The sequence below is a fragment of the Lissotriton helveticus genome, chromosome 2_1 (genome assembly GCF_964261635.1).
Source record: "Lissotriton helveticus chromosome 2_1, aLisHel1.1, whole genome shotgun sequence".
Classification (NCBI taxonomy): Eukaryota; Metazoa; Chordata; class Amphibia; order Caudata; family Salamandridae; genus Lissotriton; species Lissotriton helveticus.
This window is the reverse complement of record NC_136059.1, coordinates 1,033,492,832-1,033,509,002: the sequence shown is the minus strand read 5'-3', so window position 1 is coordinate 1,033,509,002 and position 16,171 is coordinate 1,033,492,832. Positions and strand designations below refer to the sequence as shown.

Here is a 16,171-nt window from a genome sequence, read left to right as displayed (position 1 = left end):
ATTGTACTTTTATGGTTATTTGTGTAATATAACCGAATAAAGTTATTTGAATGAATGAGTTTAATTTTTCACTAATGCAGGGGGTGGATTTCTGACAAATGCAATTTTACACAACCTCATCTTTCTTCTATAAAAATGATTCCCAGATACCAGGACAATGTTTTAGGTGTTCAGTGGAGGGGGAGCCATATTTTCTGGGGATGTTCTAAAGTAAATCAATTTTGGGCATGGATTCAGGAATATTGCTTTTACACATTAGAGATGGAACAATTAATAGATGCGCAAAAAGCAATTCTGGGGTACTCTCTCGATGTCAAAATAGAACCCTTGCAGAAGAAATGAAAGTTTATTATTGTATTAATTGCAAGATCAATACTTCTTCAAAATTGGCATTCGGAAACAATCCCGACTTTCCAACAATGGCAGTCATAAATGTTAAAAATCAAGGACTTAAATATCAATATAAGTTAAGGTCAAGATCACATATACCTTTTCGGAGATTATGGGGGGCATTGGGATAGTTGGGGGATAGAGGGAGGCTCCCTCCCACTTCCTGGAGTAAAGTTTACTAGATCAATGAATTAATAGGAGAGTGGGGATGCAATGCAACATAAGATCTTTTGCTGGCTTTTTTATATTTTGTTTTTTTTTGTTTTTCAAAACCTTTAACTTCGTCTTTTATCATAGAATATTGCTTTAATATATAAATCGCTTGATGATTGAATGAACTCTTCCAATAAAATATTTTAATATAGCGCCTGAAAGCAGAGACGTGACCGTCGTCTCAGCACTTGGCTCTCAATGTCGCTTTTGTTGACTCCATCAAGGGTATAAGAACAGTCCTGGACCGTTTTCTGCCAGAGTAACATCAATTCTACATAGTGTTGCCACAGAAGCATTGTCCTATGTCTAAGACATATATCTGACAGACAATTATTTAAACACGCACTTGGCCTGAGTAGATCACATAGTAATGGGATTTGCTCATTATGGCTACAAGTTTTGTTTTAAGAACTCCATGATTTCTTTTCCTAGTGTCCTATTTTTGAGACAAAAGTTATCAAATGAGGGTAAAAGCCTGGCACCACACTTTCTTGAGAAGCGTGCCCTTTTACAGCCACCAAATAAATATAAAAATTGCAATCCTTGTTAGAATTCTTTAACTTTGGCAGAACCTACAGCGCATAAAACCTATGTACGATTTAATTTGTCCTGATTTCTCCAACAATCATTGGACATCATAAAATACAGAAATTCTCAGGTCCTTACAGACTGACATGCTTGCTTCAAAGCACTTACGCACACATGAAAACAAAACAAATTTAGTAATCCATATATTTGCGCGTGCCATTGGCATCACATATGTCACATTCAATGAAGGTGAGACAGTGCCGATTGAATATAAATTGCATTTATATTCTAATGCAGAAATGCATTTTGCATCCACTGAAAAATACTTACTGCTGTTCAGGTGGCTGTCATGAAGGAAAAAAAACACTTGCCCAAGGGAAACAAATAATTGTTGCTAATCCCAACCCAGCCTTCGAGGCTGTTACAAAGATAGTGTTGCAAACTTGAAAGCCTTACATCCTAGATGGATACAATGGGCCACTTCCCTGGCGGCTACTAATATAGAATATGTTTTTGACCCAACATTGCAGACACAAGCATTTCTCCAATACGAAAATGAATACCCCATGCATAGTAACATTTTGCCTCTTGATCAATACAAATACGTCATCTAAGCTGATGGTTCAGCCCAGCCTACTATAGGAACGAAACACCAGTACTCGGCGGCATGCGCCACGGTACACGATATAATGGTGTATGGTACATTCTATCCTCGAAAAACATTGACACAGTCCTTGGGGGACTGCCCTGCACACCTGGCTGAACTGGCCCAACTGAAAGTATTGATTCTGGCACAAGAGAATACGGGTCCTGAATCCCCATACTTAATTGTGTGTGATTCATATTATTGTGTCCAGTCAGTTAATGAGAACTTACACTATTGGCACCTAAATGGATTTAGAGACTCAAAAGGGAACTGCATAGCTGATGCCCCTGAATCCAATACCATATGTACTGAATCCGCCACCTCTAATTGCGCTGTCTCTGTGCTAAAGCCAGCATGGAAACCGGATTGGGTGTTGTGCAGGATACTGTGGCTCTCAATAAAATTGGCCAATTGTCACTGCACTACCTTTTGTAGCATTTTTGCTGGTGCTGGCAGCAGAGAAATAGGTCTCTAATTATTCAGTTCCCCCGAATCAACATTAGATTTCTTCTTAAGGGGAAGGAGAGTGGAGTACTTCCATAAGTCAGGGAAGATGCCAGAGGCAAGGGAAGTATTACATATTTTGGACAACACATAGATGGTGGAATGTGCCAACTCTTTCCACAGTTTAGGAGGACAAGGATCCTCCGACGAGCCTGACTTGCAACTCTGGATCACAGCCAGTGCCTCCTTCTGAGAGATAGGAGTAAAGTTCAGAGAAGAGAGGCATGGCTGCTTTACTTACCACCACGTCTGATTCAACCATTTCATTTACAGCTGAAAAGGATTTGTTGACCTTACAAATGTTGTTATCAAAAAAGTCTGAGATTCTCTCACACAGTGCCACAGAGGGCTGGGCGTCAATCACCAGTTTGCGGGGTTTAAGGAAGGAATTGACCACCTTTAAAATGACCTTGCCTGGTTTATTGGTGTTATCAATACTCTTGGCTATGTAATCTCTCCTAGCCTCCTTCATCAATTTATACATTTCTTTCAAAGATTTCTTGTATATCATTTTAGCAATAGTATCATAGTCCGCCCTCCACTGTCGCTCCAGGCGCTTGCACCTGCTCTTCATGGTCCTAAGTGACTCTGAGAACCATGGGGCTGAGGGCGATTTCCTCATAGCCTTAGTGACTCTGGCTGAGGCCGTAGACTCTACAGCAGTGGCAATCCAATAATGTAAGGCCAAAGTATCTGCATTAGGATCCATTGATAGTGGCTGTTGGCTGGCCACCAAAACTGGGCCTTATCACTCAGCCGTCAACTTCTTTCAGTATCGAGAACTTTCCGGCAGATTGGATTTTGTCAGGCTAAAGGAAAAAGGAATTAAACAATTGTCAGACCAAGTCAACTGAGTCGGATCTTCCGTTTTAAGAGACGGGATATTGAAAAATATCAGATCAAGGGTATGCCCTGCTTTGTGAGTAGGAAGTTTATGTTGGGGCAAATTAGCGCCGTCGAGCGAGAAAACCACCTGCATTCCCTGAACACAGGTGGGATTGTTTAAATGCCAATTAAAGCCCCCTAATGCAGTGAAATTAGAGAACTAAAGAGATTTCTGTGCAATGTAATTGCAAAGTTCCAGGTGTATATTCGGTAGGCAATCTGGAGGTCTATATACCAACAGACCTGCAAAGGAGGTTGTAGGGGTAGTCTTGATACAAAAGTTTAGGCCCTCAATCATGTCCATATTCGATAGCGCTGAGGAAGCTTTGTCCCAAGAATCCTTTAAAATGATCGCTAACCCCCCCACCTCTTTTATCTCCCTCCCTGTTTGCGCAGCATATTTTAAATCCAGATGGGATAGCTAAAGCCACTGCTGCTAGGGTATCATCCTTCAGCCATGGTTCTGTTAAGAACATGACCTCATGCTCTTTTTCTTCTAGTAGTAACCATAAATCCTCTGCATGCTTTGGTAAGGATCTACAGTTTATTTGGCATGCCTTAATCTGTTCAACCGTCTCACTCTGCTCCCTTTTAGCATCCATTAAACCTGGGTGATCTACCATGTTTCCCAACACCCAAATGCCATCAGTGCACGAGATGGGAAGCGCATCTGTTGCCAGGTCACAACCATGCGACTTGGGGCTGATTTTATCATTAAGGGCCAAGAGATCAAATTTAGACCATTGAATTACCTCATTATTGGGCAAACGGGCAGCATGGCTGGTGCTGGCCGTGATCCGGCTGCGGACGGGCACGGACGGGCTATCCTTTCGCACTCCGATGGTGCGCCCGCTGCACGGCGGGGCACACATGCAGATTCATTTCATTTCAAATTCTTTATTCAGCATTTTACATTTAACGCCATAAAAGTACAGTTAAAAAATGACAACATATACAATTTAAAAAGGGAAACAAGAGAGAGACAGGAACTTTTACTCCTACAATTCATTTGTTAGGCCCGTATCCTCCTCCACCTATCGGTGAAAATTATAGTATTATTTTACTCAACAAGCCCCTCTGGTCTCTTTAATTTGACTGCTAATCTTAAAAAACTTGTCACAGAAAGTAAGGTCAGGGGATCCTGGACCATTTGTAAATATAAAAGGGCCTCTTTTGCATGTCTAAATTTGGCCTTTTTCAACAAACTTGCTAAAAAGCGACGCCTGGGCAATGAATAAAATGGGCATATTAATACAAAATGAAAGGTATCCTGCAGAGATCGTTGATCGCAGCCGCAGGGACCCTTTGGCTCAGCTGCCGGGTCGGCTAATATATAATGTAAAAGGTTGAGCCTAAAGCGTGTAATTAAAAATCTGTCCTGGGCATTGTGTATGAGGGCAAGGTAAGGCTCTATTCCTCCACAGGACCTTACTAAAACATGTGCTTTAACTGATTGTTTACCCCCATCCTTGACTTCTCGGGCTATGGCTTTGTGTTTGAAAAACATCTCCTTTACTCTAACCTGATCCTGTCTTGTTATACAAGACGGAGTCATAAAAAGGTCCTCAGAGCCGATGTTTTCCAAAACACCCTTTACATACTTGAGCCATAGGATATTCATTCCCCTATCCCAGTCCATAATTATTTGTTTAGTCAGACTAGCTTCTGGGTTAACCCAAATCTTTAGCCATGCAAGCAGGGGCCTGCTCCCCACCCTGTCCTCTATAAACGCTCCGCCCAGTTCTTCATGTATGATGTAGGAAGATAAACACTGTGGGACTTTGAGGAGCCTTCTCAAGTATTTGTTCTCCTCTATCTGCAATTTAGCTACATTAGCAATCCCCCACATTCTGCCCCATACGCCACTTTTGAGGCGCTAGGTAATGTAATGTTTGTAGTGTGATTTATGCACCGTGATTTATGCTTATAGATGTGCTTTTATGCTTACTAGGTTTTATCTACAGTCTTATGTTTTCTACTGTGGTCTAGGTTTGATTTTTTCCCTACTGCAGGTTATGTTACTAAGTTTAAGTCTATTTCCTAATGCAAGTAATGTTTAGGAGTTGTGATCTACTAGATTTAGGCTCATGAGGTTGGTGCAGAATAGAGTTCTCGCCTTATGTGCTACTATGCCTGTTCTTTGATGTAATTATGTACGCGAGGAGCTTGTACGCTCGATGGGGCTGCAGAACGGGAGGGCTCCCTGATTATTGCAGAATGACTCTGGAGACGCCACGCCAGACCTGCCACTCACTCCCTCTGAAGAAATGCGGACACTGGCCCTGTCCTCCTGCCGCTTCATGGCATAGATTACACCCCCTATGCTTTGGGAATTTTGGGGACCGACTGAACTTAACACAAAGGTCTCAACCCCCCCCTGCCTGACCTCAAGTTGGCAGCCTCAGTCAGTCTCTCCACGATGCTCTAACGCTCCCGGACAATAGAACTGGTCAGCGTCTTGAGCTTAACCACATCCCTCACCTGACCTTGATCCTGCTCTCCCTCCTGGATATGTACTCTGAACCTTCCCTCGACCGTAGAGACCCTGCTATTTGTCTGATGTCCGGTGGAGCTAACTGTTAGCTGAAGAGGAGATGGGTTGTGGATTCCCCCTCGGCCGTCGCCTACCCAGCCGGATTTTGGGCAGACTTTCTTTCGTCTCTCTGTCGTTTCCCCCTCCTACCTTTTCACCCCACCCCCTTCCCCCTCTACGCTCCCTTCTTCTCGCCCTATTCCCCTTTAATTGTTAGCCATTTGACCGATGCCCGGTGGACCTACCTGATAGCTGAAGAGGAGATGGACCGAGGACTCTCCCTCGGCCGTCACCTACCCAGCCGGACCTTGGACAAACTTTCCCTTCGTCTCTCCGCAGTATCTATACACAACCCCTTTTGCCCTCACCCCCTTTCCAGTCCTCACCCCATTTTCCTTTTCTTCTATGCTCCTAAAAAGTTTTTACGTTTTTTCTGGTATCTTTTGGAACTAGTTTCCCCTTGTCTCTATGTCCTGTCTTCCTCCTACCCCTTAACCCTTTCCCCTTACCCTTCCTGCTCAATTCACCTTGTTCCCCTATGTTATATAAATGCTTTTGCTGATACTTATGTAACTTTTAACTGATCTAATTTGCAACATTACTGTCCCTCATGTAAAGCACTCTGATTCCATCGAGTCTAGCCAGCGCTATATACTAACTCAATAATTAAATTTGTTCCCATTATGTACTCTTTCTCCCTTTTTCTACCTCCCTAGCTCCTAGCTCCTATCCTCTCTCCCCTGAATCTCTCACCTTGCCTGCCTAGCCCCCTGTCCTTTGTGCCCTTTGACTAAGCACTCCTTCTCCCTTTGTTGGGGAAAGATCCAATATTTATACTCTGGAGTCTCAGCGTACCCGCTGAGAGAGTCCACTGCGCCAAGGGAGCTACTTACAGCTGAGGTATGGTATGGCACCCCTTGCCAAAGCACTCCCTCTCCCCTTTTTGGGGAAGGATCCAGTATGTAGGCCTTGGAGTCTCAGAGACCCCTCTGAGAGAGTCCACTGCGTAAAGGGAGCCTCCCACAACAGAGATAGGGAAGTGATACCACTTCCCCTGGGATCACAGCTTACTGGACTTTGGACGTTGCTTTGACTCGTCTACCGGTTTGTGTCCCCGTCGCCCTTCCCCCTCGTCTTTCCTTGCGTTGTCCTTCACTCTTCCCTCCTCTTTCCCGCCTTCATTACCTATCTACTTCCCCAGCTCCTTCCCCCTGCCCTAAATCTTTCTTTTCCCCTTTCGTATTTGTGCTTATTGTTTACCGTGATCTTACAAGTAACTATGTTGCCATGCTCTAATAACTGTGTAACCTTTGTAACGATGTAACCTGTAACTACGATATGATGCTCATGTAAAGCGCTCTGATACCTCCGGGTATAGCCAGCGCTATATAAAACCTTTAAAATAAATAAATAATTAACCTGAATATCCACCTCCCATTGGATATACAGGTTAAGAACTGGTCTGACAAGGCGTTTGTTTTTAGCAATATACGCGCTTAGTGCAATTTTTTTAATCGATACGCCTGCCTTGCTAATAGGCGATAGCAACGTTAGCGACTGCTTTCAGTCTCTAACTGGTTGGGTACGCCCACTTTGCATGTCATTAGCGATAAATATCGCTGACATGCAAAGCGGGCCCCAAACCGCTCGCTATCACCCAAAAGCTGTCGCTAACTGATGTTAGCGACAGCTTGCTAATAGGGCGATTAAATTATCGCCGCTTTGCAGCCGAAAACAGCTGCAAAAGCGTCGATAATTTCATTTTTCCTGCCTTGATAATATGCCCCATAGTTCCTTATGTTGAACCACTCTTGGAGATATCTACCGGTACTCTTCTGTCCATTGCCACTCCTGATTTTCCACAAACTGCTTCCAGTTATTTTGTGGATGCAGATGACTTTTCTTCTGACACTTCATTACATGGTATATGTGCTTTCCTCATCTGGTTGAAGTACGTTTATCTAATTCCTCCATGGTGTTACTTTTGGATTGCCATCTCATTGCTTTTCTTGCTTCTCTGTGTTAGATTTCTGACTGTTTTCTTCCTGTTAATAAGACATTATCTCCCAGAACACTCTGCTGCAAAAGTGGTAGTGGGGGTACTAAAACCTCATTCATCCTCACACAAAGTGCGGAGAGATTTGTCCCTTGTGAACATTTCTGCCTATCCAGTACATGATGGAATTGTTTGGATTAAGGTCCCATATGACATTTTCAGTCCTACAGAAACATTGCAGATTCCTTATATATTTAAGGGCGGAATAGGTGAGGTGATTACACCTGGTTATATGTCTGATGATTTGAATGTTAAGACTGTTTCTTCAATGCTCGCAGAGCTTAAATATTACACTGTATTTAAAAGTGAAGATCTCTACCTAAATTCTGCTAATTATGGAGAAATGTTTTGTTACCATCACCATGCACATTAGTATTTACACAGAGCTAGTGTTCCATGCACTATTTTCAATTATACACAATGGGAACATTGTTTGACTCCCCCCAGTAGTAGGTCTAAAACATATATGGACAAATGTTCATATTTTTCTTACACCCTGTGTCCTTTCATTTTAAATTAACACCTTCTCAAGCTCGGAAAATATGCTTACCGACACAGAATTTATTTATTCAGGTATATTTGTCTCACAGTTAGCCTTAAAAATCTATGATTATTGGAACAAAACCATTGATTACAAATCAATTTGGGGCAAAAGACTGGAAAGTGCATGGAATGGAGACCTTGTTCTGTCAGGATCCATCGGACTGCCCACCGCCTTCCGCATTCCAGCAGTAGTGGGGGAACTAATCATGGTGAGGCCTAGGGCGCTAGGTGCATTTCACTCACTTACACCCTATCTAGGAAAACTGCCCGTCCTCTCCACCCATTGAGTCATCAGGTGTTCTTGGCACAGCAATGGCAAATTTAAAAAAAAGTCATTGTGACTTTGACGTTGCTGTGCCGTGCCAAGAACACCCGAAGACTCAATGGGTGAATTCTGAGATGTGGAGGGCAGTTCCACATTCTCTATTGCTGTTCAGGCCGTATTAAAGCCGGGACAGGATCTTCACTTGAAAATCTGCACGGTTGCAACAATATGTATCTCTTTGTGATGCTCGTCATCAAACGATAAATTAACTAAACTTTGATTACAACTGGATTGCTTTAAATTAAGGACTTTTTCGTCAAATACACAGTGAGCCTTACTTCTTGCTCCTGTAATTACTATGAAAATAGGGCCCAATTGACTATAGAAGCAATTCCTCTAGTCAGAATGCCCTGAAGAAGCCCGTAACGGATGAAACACGGTGGCTGTACTTGTTTTGCATCTTAAACTTCTGAAATAAAGGATCAAGAAAACTGAAGACCTCCTCTCGCGCCATATCGTTTTTGCTTGGCATTTGTGCTATGTACTTTGTTTGAATGTTCATATTGCCTCTCAGAGTCTCTTTGTGTCTAGTTCCACTGCATGCAATCTCATTATCCAACGTGTTTCACATTGACGCAACCTCAACTCTTGGTTGCCACCTCCAACATCCCTCTGTATTGATTCTATTCCATGGAACCTAAAGCTTAGATGTGTATCTTGGGCCTCACATTCTTTTGCATGTGAAGCAATATGATATCGGTCGTCACATTGTTTTAACCACATCGATGCTCGATGAGTTCCAGCCCTGTGCTGGAATATGCAAAAACCCATTATTCATGACGAGCTGGGCTCGTCATGAGCGTGCTGGGAGGCTACTGCATGACGAGCCCAGCTCGTCATGAGTGTGGAAGGGGTTAATGCTCTGAAATGTTTAGAAATTAAATCTTTAAGAGACCTAATAGTGGCAAATTGACCAGAAAAACTTTGGAAAAGCACTTGCTGTTGTTCATAATGGAATGAATACGTTGTCAACTCGTATTTCCAATTTGAATAGCATTGTGTCACCTGCACTTGACATTATACAAAATGACAAGTCTACTTTATACCATGGGCAGAGTCAGTTTAGGTGAATTATACAGTGAGGGGCAGCACTACAGGTTTTAAAAACACGGCACGTACTTCAGTTCCACAGATCTATTTTTGCTGTTTAATCTAACACGAAGGCAACAATTAATGGCTAAAAAAGACGCTACATATACAATGCGAAACATAGAAAAATTAGAATAGCTGCCTTTCACAGTAGCAGAAACATCGTCAGTTGTGTGGTGAATACATGGCGTGATCTCACTCTCAATTTTAAATACTGTATGAACCATTTCCCAATAGGTAGATATGAGTCTTTAGGAGAGAGTTTTGTCTACAAAATGTGGTCTTTACCTTTCGATTACAAATTTGTCAGTGGGAAATGGGAAGTCTTTCTAAGTGGAAATGAATGCAACTCTGCTCGGCCAATCACTCATTTGGTAAGATGTGACACTTTTTTGGAGCATGTAACATTTTGAAAGCTAATGTAGCGTGTTACTTTAAGGGGATGCCAGCTTCTTCGATTTGTCCAGTCATTAGTTTACTTTTAAACTGACGTTTTTTGATGTTGAACTATCAAAGTTGCTGTGGGATGCAAGCAGGTGTCCCATATATAGTTTCAGTCTCTCAGATTTACATGTTGAAATTCGGAGCTGTTCTCTCCAATGCACAGTGTTATGGCGACTGACTTATGGCCTTCCAACCTAGAAGGTTAATTTTGACAAGCTGGGCAGACTAAATACTTTATTGTTTCAAAAGGACGTGGTACTAATATCTTCCCAAGAGACCTTTAACTTAAAGTAGCTATGTCATCTTCAGAAATAAAATCGCTACTAAGCACATTTCCTCACCATTTTGGTGAACTTGTGCAATGCATATTTAATGCTTCCAACAACACTGATGTGGAGCATTTCTTTGAAGCGATAGGGTCCCGCTTAGTCAGCACTCAGGGCCTTATTTATGAGACCTTGCAACACTTTTGCGTCCCCATTGTATCACTTTTGTGACGTACCGACGGCATAAAAAGTGCGCAATGTTGCCCCCTATTCACAAAGTGACACATCAAGGCAGATGTGTAACTTTGTAAACCCTTGTGCCACATTATACCTGCGCCAGGTATAATGTATGCAGAATGGGTGCTACCCCTAAAAAGCCTCGTAGAAGTGGCGCATTGAAATATATAAGATTTCAGCGTGCCACTTCTAGGACGCCATTGCTCAATATGACGCAGTGCTATATTCATAGCCCTCCATTGCTGGAGTTGTGTCACGCTTCCAACACAACTCCAGCAATGCGTTAGTGTTGTGCCTAAATCAGTATTACTAACATATCTGTCATTCCATGCGTCATGATGCGTCATACAGTAAATATGACGCATCCATCATGTAGCAAAGAGGGCACAGTTAAAACTGTCGCATCACTGTTTTCATGCTGCGATACGACAGTTGTCATAAATAAGGCTCTCAATATTTTCAAAATGTTTGCAGGCATACCCCTTGTGTTATTCCTAATTTGTGGTATTTTGGTCCTATTTTTGCTAAGCCACAATAGGTGTTCCATGTCAGGCCAAACTGTGATGGATCTACAGCATGTCAAACTGTGTTGTGAACACTTGATACAGTTTTTGGGGTATCTGTGCTTCGGAAACTAAATAGTGACTGGTTCCTTACCTTTTGTCCAATGTGGTTTACCTGCGTGCAGCCTGTATTTCATTGTCTGTGGTGCCCTTTCGAGTGTGCACTAGATATCTGCCTTTCAATTGCAATTGGTACAATGTATGGACCTCAACCTTTTGATGCGTACCATAAAGACAGATTTTTAAAGTTGTCCCATGGACTTACCATTGCTTCTGGAAGCCTTCTTTGAACCTTCTCCTTTCAACATGGATCCTGGCTCTCCAAATGCGGGTACACTGCAAGATAATACACCTTCAACATCGGCTGAAGGTGCTGACCTCATGTGTTTACTGCCTCTCATAAATGCGGCCATTCTGGAAATATCGTCTGACGATGAACAATCCATTTTTGATTAGTTTAACATGGATGACATTTTGGGTGTCTTCTGAATTTTAATTTGGCCATTAGTTTAAAAATTATTGATATTGTTTTTATCTTCTTATGTAACCTTTTAAAATTGGCATATTTTTTAGACATTTTTAGTATGCTTGGTTTGTGAAAAGGTTTATATACTTTATTTTTAGACTATTTCTGTGTAGAAGCTGAGGCTTTTCATGGCCAAGGGGAGAGTATTATGATGCCCTCTTGGGCCCACTTTGGTTGTCCCTTTAGTTTAATATTTTACACATATTAGTAGACTTTGTTTTAGTTCGATTGTTTGGTATATTTGCTTTCATGATATACTTCTGCGAAAGACGCTATATGTGCCATATGTTGCCTGTTTCTGGGTAGCATTTCATGCTGAATTATATGTGCACTCGTTCAAAGCTAGGAACAGTATAAGAGATCCTAGTGCTTACGATTGTCCACTCAGGGACACATCATTAAATCAGGGCTGCTTGTCTAACACAGTAGGCCTTTTATCATATAAACACTGCACTGCCCTCCTAGAGGTCAGAGGAACATTCCAGCCACAACAGTCCTGGGACAAATGCTGTTTTTAGGTTTCGCCCTGGTGTTGCAACTGCGTAGCAGTTGCTCCGCCCAAGGCGAAATCTAATGTAATCTCAAGAGTGGGGACTTGAATCCGCCCCTTCTTCCATTGGCTAGCTCCATAAATGGAGGCTAGCCATTGGAAGAGATTCGCCGTCAATCACGTTTTCCAGTGAAAACGCGATTCGGGGGCGTTTCTGGGTCACTTTTAAACCCCGCCCCTTGTTGCCGTATGTCCCGGGCCGCGCTGTGATTGGCTGCAGGCCCGGGACACCCCCGTGACGTCATTTCCCGGGCCGCGCTGTGATTGGCTGCCGGCCCGGGACACCCCCGTGACGTCAGCCAATCACAGCATGGCCCGGGCCTGACTTGTTTATGTGGGTTTAGATATGCGGGCACGCTGCTCTGTACCAGGGCAATTTCATGGCGGAGAAACAGGGAAATAATTTGGAGAGATGGGTTTTATTAGCAGGCGGCTTGCAGTTATGCAGATATGCACTTTCTAAATTGCTCCTTTTGAAAAGGCGAAACCGTTGCATTGTAAATGCTTGTTCAATATGCAACTCTGCTAATGCTGATCTTCCATGCTGATGATTCTACAGAGGGGGATTCCTAACTCATGTATGGGGTCTCAGCTATCCTAAGAGATCAGGCAGATGGTACCCCTACTATGTTCTCAGATTAAAGGATGGATTAGATAGGAATACATAGACATACATCTATGTAGAATAGCTCTGCCATGGTTGGATTGTTAATTCTGGTCACCATAGGGCATATTATCAAGGGGGTTTATCTCCGCTTTTTTGGCTTTAAAAGCCAAGAAAGCAGAGATAAAATTATCTCCCTATTACCTAGCTGTCGCTAACACCAGTTAGCGACAGCTAGTAGGAAATAGCGACCCTCTTGGGCCCCACTTTGCATGTCAGTGATATTTATCACTAATGACATGCAAAGTGGGCGTGCCAAGATGTTAGCAACTGGAAACAGTCGCTAACATCCCTATCTCCTATTACCAACTTTTGGAGATATTCGAGCTAAACGCGAATATCTCCAAAAGCTAACACCTGCCCTGAGCAGTTCTTAGCCATGTTATCCAATGGGAGGTGGATAAGAGCATTAGCTCGGTAATGCATGAATATCGCTGACTTTTCAGCGATATTCATGCATTGCGGCCGATTTTTATCGCATTTGCGATAAACCTTGGTAATACCAAGGTTTATCTGCGATAAAAATCGCCGCAGCTCAGCGGTAAATTTTTGTCTCTAACCAAGCAATAGCGATAATTATCGCTATTGCTTGGTAATATGCCCCCATGTTCGTAATGCTGATTACATTGCTTTGTTTCATCTGCCTAATAATTGCAGCTCATTCTTTCTGTGCAAGATTATGATTGATTCAATAAATGTATTGAAAACTTTCATTAGTATCTTCCTTGTGTTTATCTTGGCATGTGTAAGTATCCAACAAAAGGGGTAAGATCTGCTTCAACAAAACTCCTGGGGACCAGAGGGTCATGTTCGAGGTTGCCAAATCACCTTTCACCCTGGGTAGTTTAGGGGCATGGGTGAGGCACTGTGAGCTAGCTACGAATTAGGCCAACAGTCTCTGATGGTGTGGAGGACTCAGTCCCTGCATTCAGATGTCCTGTTGTCCAGGTACGCAGTCCTATCTTTTCTAAGTGGAAACCGCATACCACCCTTCCCAGAGCCTCTTAAAATTTCCCAGTACTGACTTCTATTAGAAGTGCCCAATTGGGATGAGCTACACAACCATAAAACCAACACCAGCAACTACCGCATGTTAAATACTAGAGAACTCATGCATGACATTAGTGATGGGTCATAAAATCTTACTTTTTCTCACACAATTAGAGATTCCAAGGATGTGCCTGAACCTTGCAAGTATATGATGGCACAGTCCGGGAATACAATTACTTTTTAATATTACACCACTTCACATATGATTGTAGTTTGGGGTATGAGCCAAGTTCATTTTTGGGTAGACAGTCCCACCTAAAGGGCATTTGATGGTACTTTTGAAGAAAATAGCGTTAGTTTGTAGACACCTGACAGCACTTCTTCAAGAGTTCTTTGCTTCAATTTTGATCAGCATTTTAGAGCACGTCACTGTCACCCCTGGGCGTTGGGGTGCCAGGTCCCTGTCTAAAAGCCAGGTCTTGAGGAAACAGCAGGACGAGGGAAGAAACAATAAGAAAAAGGCAACACAGAGGGCAGAAAAATGTGAAGAAAAGGCAAAACAGAGGGCAGTAAAACGAGCAGAAAGGTAAAACAGAGCAGAAGAGGGCCAAACAGAGGGCAGAAAAACCAGCAGCAAAAAGGCAAAACGGAGGGCAGAAAAATAACCAGATAAGGCAAAACAGAGCAAGAAGCGAGCAGAGAAGGCACACACATAGGGCAGCAGGTAGACAAGCAGCAGAGGGTAGCGGACTGTGGGCAAGATTGACACACCTGTTTCAGAGGGAGCTGGCACATAGAACCTAATCTGGTATAGTGATGCAGCAGCACTTCTATTGTTATGTCCAGCCGAGCATACATGTTTCATGAAGGCAACAGCATTTTATTACCCTCATATCCACAGATCCAAGAGCCATGTGCGCTACATTTCTTAATAACTTTATTACCTTTGTATTATGAGAGTTATCTTAAGGAATTGGCACGGTTATATTATGTTACCCTATGGGTTTATGGCAGGGCACGAGAGTCTAGGAAACCTTGGGGAGGCTATATGAAAAGCTCAACAAAGACAGGTCTAATATCCTTTTGTAAGCTGAAAATAAATTAAAATAGCTTGAAAGAAAGTAGCGCTCAGTTAAATGATGAACTTTTTCCAGGTACAGTGTATGAAACAATGAACTAATTACTTTAAATAAGCCAATAAAAAAATTAAAAAAGACACCATTGTATATCGACAGTAATAGTAAATGATGTGTTCAATTTTTTTCTTTAACAGAGAAGAATCTGCTGGCCAAAACATAATTCTGGCTTGTTCAGCTCTAAAGAAAACATATAGAAATATATTACGACAAGGAGACCGCGATACTCTCTCCGAAAGTAGCCAGCCGGATAGAACTAAAGGGCTTACAGTGGAAGAGGCACTTTATGTCCACTTAGATGGTTCCAGAGAAGTTCTTCACAAACGTCTGGAGGAGAGAAGAGGACATTTCATGCCTGCCATCTTGTTACAATCCCAGCTGGACAGCCTTGAGCCCCCATCCTATCCGGAACACTTTATTACTATCGATATAGAAACAAATGTGTCAGACATAGCTGGTCAGATTGAGAGGACATTAAACTTAAAACAATAGATTGGTTCAAATAAGTCTTCAAACAAATAACTGTACTTTGACAACTTGTTTTACCATAAGTGCTTTGATTTTTATTTTACGCTATATTTGAATTTTTATTGATATTAAATGTAATTTTCAAGACTTTTTAGTTAATTAAAAAAAAAACATCAGGCTTGTGACATTCCTAGTTGCCCACCATCTCAGTTGGGCACTTCTCATCAAGTAAAACATTGTACATGTATTCTGCTTTGGCCTATCTTTGCAAGTTATCAGTTGGTGATAGGCCTGCATGGGTTTACTGTGGTTAGGTGTGTGGGGTGTGCTTGCAGACAGGAACACATTTAATAGACCAGTCACTTGAATATATAGAAGTGCTGGCATTTCTATGGCACAAACCTATGTGGTAAGCAGAGCAGCTTTGTTGATTTTCGGGACAGAAATTCATGATCAACTACTAGTAGGATATGAGCACTTCCACCGAAGAACTGGGACCTTCCTATCCTATGTTCCTTGGAGAGGTGTTTATCCACATCTTTATCCAAATGTTCAGAGAAGGAACAAATCTGCTCTTGTCAGGCAGTTATTTCAGTGTGCAGCTTGAGAAGATTT

The 16,171-nt window shown here is 42.4% G+C and overlaps 1 protein-coding gene across 4 annotated transcripts in view; it reads left to right on the top strand.

Moving 5' to 3' along the window:
- IDNK (IDNK gluconokinase) overlaps positions 1–15,803 on the top strand; it is a 159,501-nt gene extending 143,698 nt beyond the window's left edge. For all 4 annotated transcript variants that reach the window (XM_078675830.1, XM_078675833.1, XM_078675831.1 and 1 more), the window contains one exon: positions 15,226–15,803. In XM_078675830.1, the coding sequence (XP_078531956.1) occupies positions 15,226–15,580 (355 nt within the window). In that variant the 3' untranslated portion in view covers positions 15,581–15,803. The remainder of the gene's footprint in view (positions 1–15,225) is intronic.
- The last annotated feature ends 368 nt before the right edge of the window (positions 15,804–16,171 follow it).